We start from the raw sequence: 12,923 nt of genomic DNA, 5'->3' as shown, positions 1-12,923 counted from the left end.
CTAACAAATATCAGTTATTCTGATGAACGCCCACACCGGAGTTCACTGGCTTATGGCTTACTTTTTCTGAAAATGGCTTATGGATTATAATCACTGAGGAAATCAAAAGGTAAGAAAATTAATTACAAAATAAATATAAAATAATTATATTTCCCTTAGGGATCCACTGGGATTATAAGTGTTCAAATGGAACCATCCAGACACACAGCATCTCTTTCCTTAGATTAAGCCTGACATGCCTCTATCTACAGCTCTACTTTTTCTATGTCAACTACTTTTTCAACTGTGTTTAATAATTTCTATTTCTACTTATTATCTCTTTCCTGAGCTAAAGGGCTAGCTTAAATTGGCCTTAAAGTTAATTATTTTTAATATTTGCCAAAGTCACATATTATCCAAATCCAATGTAAATACATAATTCACTTTCTGCACTTAATATTATTATCAGTAAATCAATAGCTACCTGGTACTCAATTATTTTGATAATTTATTCACATCCAGAGTTCATAAAAGGCATATGAGTAACTCACTTTAACTTTTTTCCTATATATGTTTCTTTATTATGGCTTGTGAGTGAACTGCAGAACTTCTATTTCACAAGTGATGTGAACACTTATGCAGACAGTATGTATGTACATGTATGCAATCTTACAATAATATGTAGTAATGTATAACATTGAAAGATATAGCACAAGGATTTGGATACAGTAGGCACTCTACACCCTGACTACATTATCATTTAAAATTAATATAACTGTGTAATAACCTCAAACACTGTTTTTTCGTACAACTCTATTAAAGGACAGAGAGTATAGCTTTAAAATCTGATTTTAAGCCACTTAATGTTCTTTAATTACAATGTTGAATCAAGACACCAATTTACAGTTGGAAACCTTGGAGGTCATCCTTATTTTAGAAGAGGAAAAAAAATGTAGAGGTCAGTATCTTGCTTCAGGCTACTAAGTCACAGAGGAGGGACTTTAATCAAGGTTTCCTGCTGATCTTGCCTCTCAAAGGCAAATTTTCCCCCAAAACTACAAAAAAGATTAAAATATTAAGTCAACCTTGGAAATGATCGATTTTTGTAATATCCAAAGTACAACTGATTCAGATTTTTTAAACATTTATTTATTATTATGTAATTATTTGGCTTCGTTGAGTCTTAGCTGCAGCATGTGGGACCTAGTTCCTTGACCAGGGATCAAACCCAGGCCCCTTATATTGGGAGCATGAAGTCCAGCCACTGGACCACCAGGGAAGTCCCTGATTCAGATTTTTTTGAAGGTCTTCAGCAAAGATATATTTTAACAGTAATACATTTTTTAAACAAGTATTTTTTTTTAAGGTTCAAGACATTATTTTTGACACATGCTTACCTATATTCCACTTAATGTATAAAATCTGGGACATCTCTAGATACCAAAAAAGTATACAAAGAAGAAAAACTTACAGCAACTTCACATTTGTGCTCATGCTTTTTTAATTTTCTTAAACAGAAAAAGTTGTGAACAAAATCCTTCAGGTAAACATAAATTCTTTAGATTTTCAACTTATGCTTTAATACTTCCTTTAGCATTTTTTGTTAACACAATTTTATGGATATACATATTCTTAAAAACTGTATAAATAAATGGTAGTCTGATAAACTCAAAACCAGTAAGAAAGCTTAGAAATGTATCACCCATTTTAGAATTTTAAATAATAATCACCTTTAATTTCACCAAGAAGTTCTTTTAAATCATGATTTCTGTGGCCTATATTCGCTGCTGGTAGATCTTATTAATAGTAGACAGGATTGAAGTCAAAGTGAAAAGCCGCAGCAGGAAACTGAAGAGCTTGCAGCTCTGGTTGGAAAGGTGTCAACAGTAGTTCATTTTAAAGGCACTAACTAGGATTCACAATCCATAAACTGTGTCAGGAAATTTATGGCAATGTTCAGAGGTGGCACAGAGCACCTGGGGTTAAGAAAAGTGGGGGTGGGGGGGCGGGGGAGGAGCACTGTGTGAATCTAGCCTTTCAAACAGGAATAAAAAATAAGAGCTAAGGGAAATTATAAACAGATCTCGCAAACAGTATTTCCTTCATCTTAGAATAGCTTTATCTTTCTGTATTTTATAATCTATCTCAAAAAGAAATCAGTTTATACTTACATTTTGCAGTTATTACGCAACTGGCCAGAGAAAATATCATAGTATCTTCTAGGATCTAGGAAACAAAACTAGGTTTAGATAGTGTGACATGTAAGGTGGCCTGTATTAGACCCTGTATTAGACCTAGTAAAATCATCTATAGTATAGCACTGGGAGTTAAGAAGGAACAAAGTATATTATTCCTTTATGACATTTTCACTTGAATAAAATCTATATAATGTAAAAGCCAACCTAAACACTGCACTGCATTTTTGACAGTGAACATTTATCCAGTAATATCACTGGCTCATGGTTCAGTCTTATCTTTCTAGCTTGGCTGAGTGCAGCAATGAAGACTCAGCAAGAGTGAGGAGCCTGCCACTGTTCTGGAGCGTGATTTAATTTCTGTACCCACACACACCCAGAAAACCACTTTTTGTCTATGTGGACTTACATCCACAGAGGAGGCAGAAGACTCCTACAGTGAACAGGTGTGGCAGCAATGGCTCCACTCCACAAACACACAGTAGCCCAGAGGTGTGCTGGGCAACAGATCCACACTGGGAACAAGCCACACTGCCACATCTGGTCACGTGGGCAGAGCTGTTTAGTCGAAAAAGGCTCACCCAAGCCCTCCTCTGTAACAACCACAGAACTTTGGTTCAGTATCTGCTTACTCAAATATTAGATACTATATAGCTGCTTCCAAGAGCTAAATAACAGGACAGCAAATCTAAATACTATTTATGGATGATGTACAACAAAAAAGGAAAAAGCCATTGAATTCTAGGAAGGCATCTGGGTTAAAATGAATAAAAAGCACACTCTATACATGTCTGATTATCCTTTGTTTGATAAACATTTAAGAATTACATCACCTGTTGGTCATTAAGGCTTCCCTGTACTAAGGAGTCAATGAAAATATGCTGACTGAAGTTCCTTCCTTTTCGTTCTTTAATGATTTTCTTTAAAATAGATTCCAGTTGCATAAGGGCTTAGAGAAGAAAAACAAAAAAGATTTTCATTTGTGAGGATTGAACAATTTTTTGTATTTCTACAATGTTCCTATGTGCAGAGTAAAACTTTCAGTTAAGAGAATAATAACATAATTTTTAAAGCTAATTTAAAGTCGAATATTTCTCATTTTTGCTAACTTGAACACATGTACCAAAATGCATAAAACATATATGCACAATTTAACAAATAACTAAATCAAACGCCCAGGTCAAAAAGTAGAACGACTCTACCCCTTAGAGGACTTTTACACATATACCCCTCTGCAGGTATTATTCACCTTCCTCCTAAATCCTGTCCTCTTAATTCCATTCTTCTCCCAAATCAAGCATCACTCATTTAGAAACTCCAACAAGTGTGAAATAGTCAGAAAAGTAAATTTCTATAACCTAGAAGATTAATCCAACTTCCAAGAAAATTATCCAGAGATCATTTCTCAGGCCCCATCTTACTTGACCTATCACAGCACCTGATGGAAACACTCTCATTTGGCTCCCAGGATCCACTCTCCTGGGCTTCACACTTTGCTCCCACTTCACTGCCTGCTCATTCTAAGGATCCTTTGTCAGTTCCTTCTCATCTCTCCAATTTCTTAATGATGGAATGCCCAAGGTCAAGGACTCCTTTTCTTAGATCTTTATTTATACTCATTACCTTGGTGATAACCATTCTCATGCTTTAAATACAATCTATGGATGGAACACTCCCAAATTTATATTTCCAGTTAGGACCTCTTTCCCCTGAATTTCAGACTTGTATCAAACAATCAACTCAGCATCTCCACTGAGATGTCTGAAGTATACTAAACATAACATATCCAAAACTGAAGCCATGATCTTCCCCTTCAAAACTGGATCTTTCCATAGTATCTGTCCCATCTGATTTCCTAGCAATTTCATTTTCCAACTACTCAGGTCTAAAACCTTGGTATTTCCTTCTCTCATACCTCACATCTAATCTGGCCATCAATGTTGGCAGTTCTAATTTTCAAAATATAGAATTATTCTCCCTTATTCTTTTTTTAAAAAAATATTCTATTTTCTGCTACCTTCCACCTAGTCCAAGCCACATTATTTTTCTTGCCCAGTTCCCTGCAGTAGCCTCCTAATTAGTCTCCCTGCTTCTGTTCTGAGCCCGGAGATGACAGCAGCCCAGTCACACCAAAGCCAGACAAAATCTGTTCCACTCCCATCAGTCTTTCTGGTCTTCTGTTCTCCTAACTCATTTCACTCCAGCCATGGAGTTTCCCGTTGTACCTCAAATATATCAGAAAGAATCTTACCTCAAAGACTTTCCAACTACTTTTCCTCTACATGGAATATTCTTTCTCCCCCTGGTCATGCGGATATATTTATAAAATATTAAATATTTTTTTACTCAACATTATAATAGCAAGAATTTTTTTTATTTTGTTACATTTCTTTTATAACATTTGTCATGTTGATATTATTTCCTTAGCAATTCCTATATTATTGGATATTTAGATTTTCTTCTGTTTTTCTACTTGTAGAAGTATCACTACAAAGATATTCATGACTATTTTCTTATTTTAGATAATTTCACTCATTATAACTCTTACTTAACATGCATTTTTAAATTGCTTTCCCAGGACTGTACCTTTGCACTTTCCATTAATCCTGTAGGCTGTACCAGCACTACAGTACTCTCATTCTGAGCAAGTGCTAGAGTTTATTGACTAATTGACAGCCTTTCCCTCTCTTTTATTTAAGAAAAACTTTCATAATAGGAAATGTAGGAAAAAACATAAAAGGAAGAAAAAATACATGACCTATAACTTCATGAATCAGATATAACCCTATTAAAACTGGGCACATTTCCTTTTGTCCTTACTAAAAATTAAGAGTGAAAAAAATTACCATCTTCATATTGTTTTTTCCGAGTTGTACTTTTATCAAGTGATCCATCCAGAAAGCCTTTTCCAATCTCAGACCAAACCTGAAAATAGCAAAGTATACCTATTATTTAGTACATAAATTTTCCAAATAATACCATGCAATCTAAGCTAATAACTGAAGAACCTCTGTCTCACCAACAGAACTGTTAAATTCTCCCTTTCACATGGAAATCATTTATTCCATTGTCTTTGAAGATAAGGCACAAAATATATCTTACTAAAAATATATATATATATATCTCTTACTAATTTCATTCAAAGTACTTTCAAACTAATTATAACTAAAAAGTCAGCTTCCTTATTTTCAAAGGAATATGAATGAAAAGGAAGAGGAACTATCAGTAGAGTCAATTTTCAATTTTTTATTACAATGGCACTGGTGGGTAAGTAAAATTCATTGTAAAATGGTAAAATGGAATTTGCTCAGTCACGTCTGACTCTTCGCGACCTGATGGACGGTAGCCTGCCAGGCTCCTCTGTCCACTGGATTCTCCAGGAAAGAATATTGGAGTGGGTTGTCATTCCCTTCTCCAGCGGATCTTTCCGACCCAGTCATTGAACCCAGGTCTCCTGCTTTGCAGGCAGATTCTTTACCATTTGAGATGAATTCCAAATTTTTACTTCACCATGATAACTGGAAGGGATTTCCTAGTGGCTCAGTTGGTAAAGAGTCTGCCTGCAATGTGGGAGACCTGGGTTGGATCCCTGGGTCGGCAAGATCCTGGGAGAAGGAAATGGCCACCCACTCCAGTATTCTTGCCTGGAAAATCCCATGGATGGAGGAGCCTGGCAGGCTACAGTCCATGGGGTTGGAAACAGCAGGACACAACTGAGCGACTTCACTCAACTTCACTCTTCCCTTTTGTTCTGCACCTCAAAGATAAAGTTAAGATGATAACTGGAAAGCACTGGCTAAGATCTAGAAAAAGGTTAAAAATTAGTCTAAAGTTTGGAGAGAGTAAACAATAGGATTTCAATACTGGATACTTAGTCACGAAAAATTTTCTTGATAATTGAGAAATTCTGAAAGAACTTGTGGAAAAAAGAAAATAAATAGGTATTTTTAAATTATTCATAGTTATGAGTCCTCAAGTCTTACCTTACGAAGATATGCCTTTCAGACTATTTAAATGTAAAAAATTAACCTACTAAATATACTGTAAAAACGTGCAGCAAATGTTTATATTAGGAATACCCTTTAAGTGAGAAAGAAGTGCCTAAGTACAACAAAGAGCACAGGGTAAAAATTTATGATGAAAAAGTTGAGTTAATTTAACTATTCCACCCCAACAAAAAAAAGCTGAACAGACTGAAAAAGCAGCAGCTCTTCTTGGGTCTCTGAGATAGAATAGCGCCCTAGGCAAACTGAGGCCCCCAAGACTGGAGAGAGAGGTGAAAATGGGAGGCACGTCTTACTGTAGCAGACTTACAGGTGGAAATTATCTCAGAACCAGCGCTGGGGCAGGAGAACTTGAACTCAAACTGACTAACGGCTGGAGATTCACTATACACAACTCTGACGGTCAAAAACAGGTAAACCTAAAATTGCTTTTTTAAAAAAAAGTCTTTTAAAATACACTATAAATAAAAGTGAAAGCAAATGAAAATTGAGATAAAAAATTAAAAGCTCTTGGTAAGAAAAAGAAAGACATTGACTGAAATACAGGTAGAGGACATGAGAAGGCATCCCACAAAAAAGAAACACAAGCTGCTCAGCAAAAATATTAAACAATGTTTAACTTCACAAACAAGAAGAGAATTACAAATTTTAATTATGAAAGATCATTTTTTACTTACTAGATAGGCAAATATTTAAAAGATGAATAACTGTGTCAAAAACAAGGAAAGAGCACACTAATGTTGGTGGGATAATAACTAGGACCATGTTTTTGGAGGGCACTTCAGAAACACAGTATGCAACTGGGTATGAGATGTACATTTTTTCACGTTAACACCTGTGAAACAGAAACGCATCTTAGAGCCAATGATATCTCCCAAGTATGGCCAGCCAAGCAGCAGGCATGGTGCAGGAACGCTGCCCCTGCATTCACAACCAGGTTAGTACTTCTGGTGGCTCGGCTGGACAACAGCACCCCCTTAGAGTTTCAGACATTAAGGACATTAAAAATCACTTAAGGCAGGATTTTAGGTCATGATTATGGTATGAAAACTTTCCTTTGACAACTTCCAGTAACATTAAAAAAAAAAATACCAGATTCCTGCCAAAAGTAGAGACTTTGTATCTAGTCACACACAAAAGTATGTAATTTGAATCTAGTCAAATTAATCCCAAATGAGGGACATTTTACAAAATAATTGGTCTGTACTTAAAAAAAAAAGTCAACATCAAGAAACAAAGAAAAGCTGAAAAACCATTTCATGTTAAAGAGGTTCGACCACTAGAAGTAAAGAAATCTGAATATGGGCTCTGGATAAAAATATGGTATGAAAGCTAAATTTCCCAAGTGTGACAACTATTTTGTTGCTATATGAGAGAATATTCTTGTTTTTGTGATGTACAAACTGAAGCATTTAGGGGGAAAGAAGTAAAGTGTCTACTCTCAAATGTTTTGGGTAAGGAGGAGAGGAATGGATGGAAGGATGGATGGATAGACAAACGGATAATGAATGAAAAAAGTAAATGGGGCAAGATGTAAACAACAGCTGAAGGATATCATGAGAGTTCCTAGTACTAGTTGCCACATTTCTGTATATTTGAAATTATGACTTCTACTTTGAAATTCTAAGGAAAGAAAAGTAAAGAAAAATGTCAGCTTAAAAGTACCGAGAATAGAGACTTCCCTGGTGGTCCAGTGGCTAAGACTCTGAGCTCCCAATGGAGGGCATGAGTTCAATCCCTGGTTAAGGAACTAAGATTCCACATGCTGTATGTGTAATAAATATATAAAATATTAAAAAAAATACCCAGAATAGGAACAGGTATCAGCAGCTTGGAATAAAATCCTAGAAATAACAGTGGAGTTACTTTTTTAAAAATGCTCTCTCATCAACGTGAAAAAAAATCAGACATCAACAACTGAGTCAAAAATTGATTCTTCATTAAAATAGGAAAACATTTCAGGAATCCTTTAGCCAATTTATTTTACCTGGATACCCTGAGCAGTTTATTAAAGGAAGTAGAATTTAGGATGATTTTTTCCAGTTTTATTTTTATACTCCTGAACATGTGAACATTTTCTAAGAAATGGACATTTTTCAATCATCAAACACAAGTAATAAAACCATCTTAATGGGAAAAAGGATAATATTAAACAGTGACAGAGTACTAAGCCACAGTTCCTAGTGACTTTGTTTTACATGCATTGCATTGATTATTTAACCTGTTTTTATAGATTTGAAGAAAATAAGGAATAACTGATCAGAGATCCAAAACTTCAGTGAAATAAATGACTTAAGTACAATTCAAAACAAATTAATATAATGTTGAGACTGGTAAAAATAGAGAATAATAAAGTCCATATGAGAGTCCAGAAAAAAGCAAATAGTAACTCAATCTTCAATTGAATTATCCTTTTTTCAAATCATATTCATTTCATTAGTACCTTAATGCTCCATCAAGTTTAATTTCTTTCAGTAGAGGACACAGTCTAGTGCTACTAAGTGCAGTTTTTCTCTTTATCCTAGAAATTATCATTATAACATACTTGGTTTTTGTTTTTGTTTCTACCATGCAGTACAACTTGCAGGATCTCAGTTACTCAATCAGGGACTGAATCCAGGCCACAGCAGTGGAAGCCCAGAATCCTAACCACTGGGCCACCAGGGAACTCCTGACATACTTGCTAAGTATTCAAGACAATTGTTTTAGTCATTTTTTAAGTTTCAAAAGATAACTGCTTAAAAAGGTATTTCTTAAATTTTTTAAAAAGGCAACAATTATCTTTCTTACATTGTTTTTAGCCACAAACAAGGACACTCTGTTCTACAGGATCTTAAAACTTCTTAAGAGGCGAGGTCTACATTCCTCAAGTATCCAATTTGATGAAAGAGTAAACTTAAATTTGGCCCTAGACTTACTGTGCCATGATTCTTCTGGAAGCGAATGACTTCCTGTTCATCTTGAAATGTACTGCCCATTACCATCTGTGTAACAGACTTCATAGCAAAGCCAAGCATATGCTGGCAGAGGGGGACATGCTGGGACTCTGGGTACGATAGCCATTTATCCAATAATTCTTCCGAAAGCTGAAACAGAACAGAAAACCACAATGATTTTCTATTCCCTCCTACTAAATCTTAGAGAACTCCATCAAATAGATTCATTTCACAGAGTTCAATTCTGTAACCAAGGCAAGCATTCAGGTGTTTACTTCATCTGTCAGACTAACACTGGCTCTACCAATAATCACATCCCTAGCAGTTTAGGTTCAGATTCTGTCAAAGGGCTGATATGTAAAACAAAACAACCACAACAATAAGAACGGAAAATACAAGTCATTTAAAGGCTGGGAAAACCTTGAACCTAAAGGAACTTTTAATATTAGAGTCTTAGTATCAAATTAAAAATAGTAAAGATTCACCACAGAGTAGCTGTGATCTAGTAAACAGTAAGTATACAAATGTGTGAAAGTCTTAGATAAGCTTCAGTGACGGAAATCTCTCAGGGTCTCTCTGTCATTCCTTCATCCACTCAGGGTCTCTTTGTCATTCCTTCATCCACTGAATATTTACCAAATCCCTTGTGGAACAAAACACAATGTGTAAAAAAAGTGAAAGTGAAGTCGCTCAGTCGTGTCCAACTCTTTGGGACCCCATGGACTGTAGCCCACCAGGCTCCTCCGTCCATGGGATTCTCCAGGGAAGAATACTGGAGTGGATTGCCATTTCCTTCTCCAGGGGATCTTCCCAACCCAGGGATTGAACCCAGGTCTCCCAAATTGCAGGCAGACGCTTTAACCTCTGAGCCACCAGGGAAGCCCAACAATGTGTAATAAAAAGATCAAAAGCTTTGGAGTCAAAAAATCCTGGGTTTACTTCTGGCTCTTAGAAGCAATGTAACTGAGCAACTTGCTTGACTTTTCCAAGGTGTAGGTGTCTCAAAAGTTAAACAGGGATGACATTTCCCACTTTTTATGGTTGCTATGATAGGGATAATCGTACTTACATCACAAAACACAGTAACTAGGTTTGTAAAGTAAAATATATGTAGACCCTTTCATGTTGGGAACTCAAATTTAAGCTACTTTGCCGTATCAACTCTATGAAAGTTTTGTCATAGTGTAAAGGGTCCACACATATGCTGCTATCATAAATTTTGAAAATTTATTGTATCTTTATATTTCCCATTACAATTCTGTTTCAAAAAGTTCCAGAAGAGGGACTGACTTCCAGAATGGTGGAGTAAGACTTTGGTGATCTCACTCTGCCTTTAAAACAATGAAAATACGTGCAAAACCACTAAACAACTAACATTAACCATTTTAGCACTTTGGCAATTAACCAAAACTCAGTACCCAATGTGAAGTGTCTATTCAACAGGAACAACTGGACCTTGGCAAGATAGTGAGGTCTTTGATGTTTTTAACCTAACATTATTTGATTTCCTTTCTCTCCCCATCTCAATGGTAGCATTGCAGAAAACAGCTCTAGTAAAAGCACCATCACCATTGCTGACCAAAATGGTCACTGAAAACGGACAACTGGGGAACCCCAAGGCTTTATCCCTCCCCAAAATTAAGTAATGAGCTAGCTAACCTGTCAGAATCAACTTCTGAAAAACTCTGGAATACAGTAAAAAAAAACAATTAGGGGAAGGCTTGATGAAGAAAGAAGCAGCCGCTCCGAGGTAAGGAAGTACTGTGGCATTTTAAACAACCTGGTCTGATTCCCATATCCCAGAGAAGCAGCAGCTAAGAGAACAGCAGCACATACTCCCAATGCAAACTGCTAGAAAGCAATACAGTCATTTTGGTAAAAAAATATTGTGGCCATGAGTCTTAACCTGAAAACTCTCATTAAGGACTGTCCCTGCCTTGCCCAACTCTGAGCATTCCTACAGCTTCGACAGGTTCCTAGGTGACTTCTGCTGAAAACATTTAAAGATGCAGGTATTGGCCGCAATAGCTGGTGAATGAAACAACAATTGGGACAAGCAATAAACACCAAGGAGGAGATTGGTAGAGAAGGAAGAGATTGGTAGAAGGAAGAGATTGGTAGAAGAGACATCTATGGGAATGAGAGCTCAGATATCATGATAAAGTTAGAGTTAATAAGGGAATTTGGCAAGGTTAATGACTATAAATAGGATCAATATGCAGAAATCAACCATATATAAAACAAATAAAAATGAAATTTAAAAACTGCACCATTTATGATAGTATATTTAAAAAACTACTAATTATCTAAGAGTAGATTTAATAAAAGATATATAAGATCTCTTAAAAGTGAAAAAATTATTGAGAAAAACTAACGACCAAAACTAAAAACCAAAAAGTGGGAGGGAATTCTTCCATATTCATGGATTGGAAAATTCCATAACATTGTGGACAAGGAATGTTGCCTACCATTCCAATAAACAAGGCTTGTTGCCATCAAGCCATCAGTCACCGCAGCCCCTCTTCCCAAGACAGCGTACCCTGAGAGGATTCAGAATGAAGAAAAACAGGATACTGGTCCTAGGTTCAGTTCAGTTGCTCAATCATGTCTGACTCTTTGCGACCCCATGGACTACAGTATGCCAGGCCTCCCTGTCCATCACCAACCCCCGAGTTTATCCAAACTCATGTCCGTTGAGTTGGTGATGCCATCCAACCATCTCATCCTGTGTGGTCCCTTTCTCCTCTTGCCTTCAATCTTTCCCAGCATCAAGGTCTTTAAAATGAGTCACCTCTTCGCATCAGGTGGCCAAAGGATTGGAGTTTCAGCTTCAGCATCAGTCCTTCCAATGAATATTCAGGACTAATTTCCTTTAGGATGGACTGGTTGGATCTCCTTGCAGTCCAAGGGACTTTCAAGAGTCTTCTCCAACACCACAGTTCAAAAGCATCAATTCTTTGGTGCTCAGCTTTCTTTACAGTCCAACTCTCACATTTATACATGACCACTGGAAAAACCATAGCCTTGACTAGATGGTCCCAGGTAAGTAGATGTGTATCTGAGGAATAATTTTAATGCACCCAGACTCTTAAATAAATTTCTCATATGAAGAAAAGCACTAAAGTCACTAATTTGTGAAGTCCTGTTTTTGTGATCAGCAGTAGTCTTTTGATGTTTGACTACACAGTTTTCTCAGGATACACAGGAGTATATCCTGGCTTCTCCTTTACCTCTACAGACAATTCTGTCTGGCAAAGCAGGAGATAGGGGTTCAATCCCTGATCTAGGAAGATTCTATGGGCTGTGAAGTAGCTAAGCCCATACACAACTATTGAGCCTGTGCTCTAGAGCCTGGGAGCTGCAACTACTGAGCCCACATTCCCTAGAGCCCATGCTTCACAAGAGAAGCCACCACAGTGAGAAGCCTGCACTCTGCAACTCGAGAGTAGCCCCAGTTCTCCACAACTAAGGAAAGGACAGTGCAGCAATGAAGACCCAGCACAATGAGAAATAAATAAAATTAATAAAATTTTTAAACAACAGTTCCTCAGAGCCATCTGAGAGGCTGTTCCCCATGCTACTGTTCCCACTAAGGTCCCCAAATAAAACATAACTCACAATTTGTAGGTTGCAGACTTTTCTCCAGCCAACAAAACTGTACATACATCAAGTGACCTATACAGTTACCTGGTTTATGATAAAGGGAATATTACAGTACAATGGAAAAAGGATGATCTTTTCAATAAGTTACGCTGGATCAACCAGATAATCATATAGGAAAAAAAATGTTAATCCCTTCCTCGTTCTTC

General features: G+C 36.6%; 1 protein-coding gene across 3 annotated transcripts in view; it reads right to left on the bottom strand.

Moving 5' to 3' along the window:
- CYP20A1 (cytochrome P450 family 20 subfamily A member 1) overlaps nucleotides 1-12,923 on the bottom strand; it is a 43,040-nt gene that overhangs the window by 13,534 nt on the left and 16,583 nt on the right. The window contains exons 5-8 of one of the 3 annotated variants that reach the window (XM_068968547.1): nucleotides 9,093-9,264; nucleotides 5,021-5,119; nucleotides 3,008-3,123; nucleotides 2,151-2,205 (exon numbers count right to left, since the gene is read on the bottom strand). In XM_068968547.1, the coding sequence (XP_068824648.1) occupies nucleotides 2,151-2,205; nucleotides 3,008-3,123; nucleotides 5,021-5,119; nucleotides 9,093-9,264 (442 nt within the window). Of the gene's footprint in view, nucleotides 1-2,150; nucleotides 2,206-3,007; nucleotides 3,124-5,020; nucleotides 5,120-6,855; nucleotides 6,910-9,092; nucleotides 9,265-12,923 lie in introns of those variants that run through there. The other 2 variants (XM_068968548.1, XM_068968549.1) reach the window with 2 other exon arrangements.

Source organism: Capricornis sumatraensis, chromosome 3 (genome assembly GCF_032405125.1).
Source record: "Capricornis sumatraensis isolate serow.1 chromosome 3, serow.2, whole genome shotgun sequence".
Classification (NCBI taxonomy): domain Eukaryota; kingdom Metazoa; phylum Chordata; class Mammalia; order Artiodactyla; family Bovidae; genus Capricornis; species Capricornis sumatraensis.
This window is presented reverse-complemented; position numbering and strand designations above follow the sequence as displayed.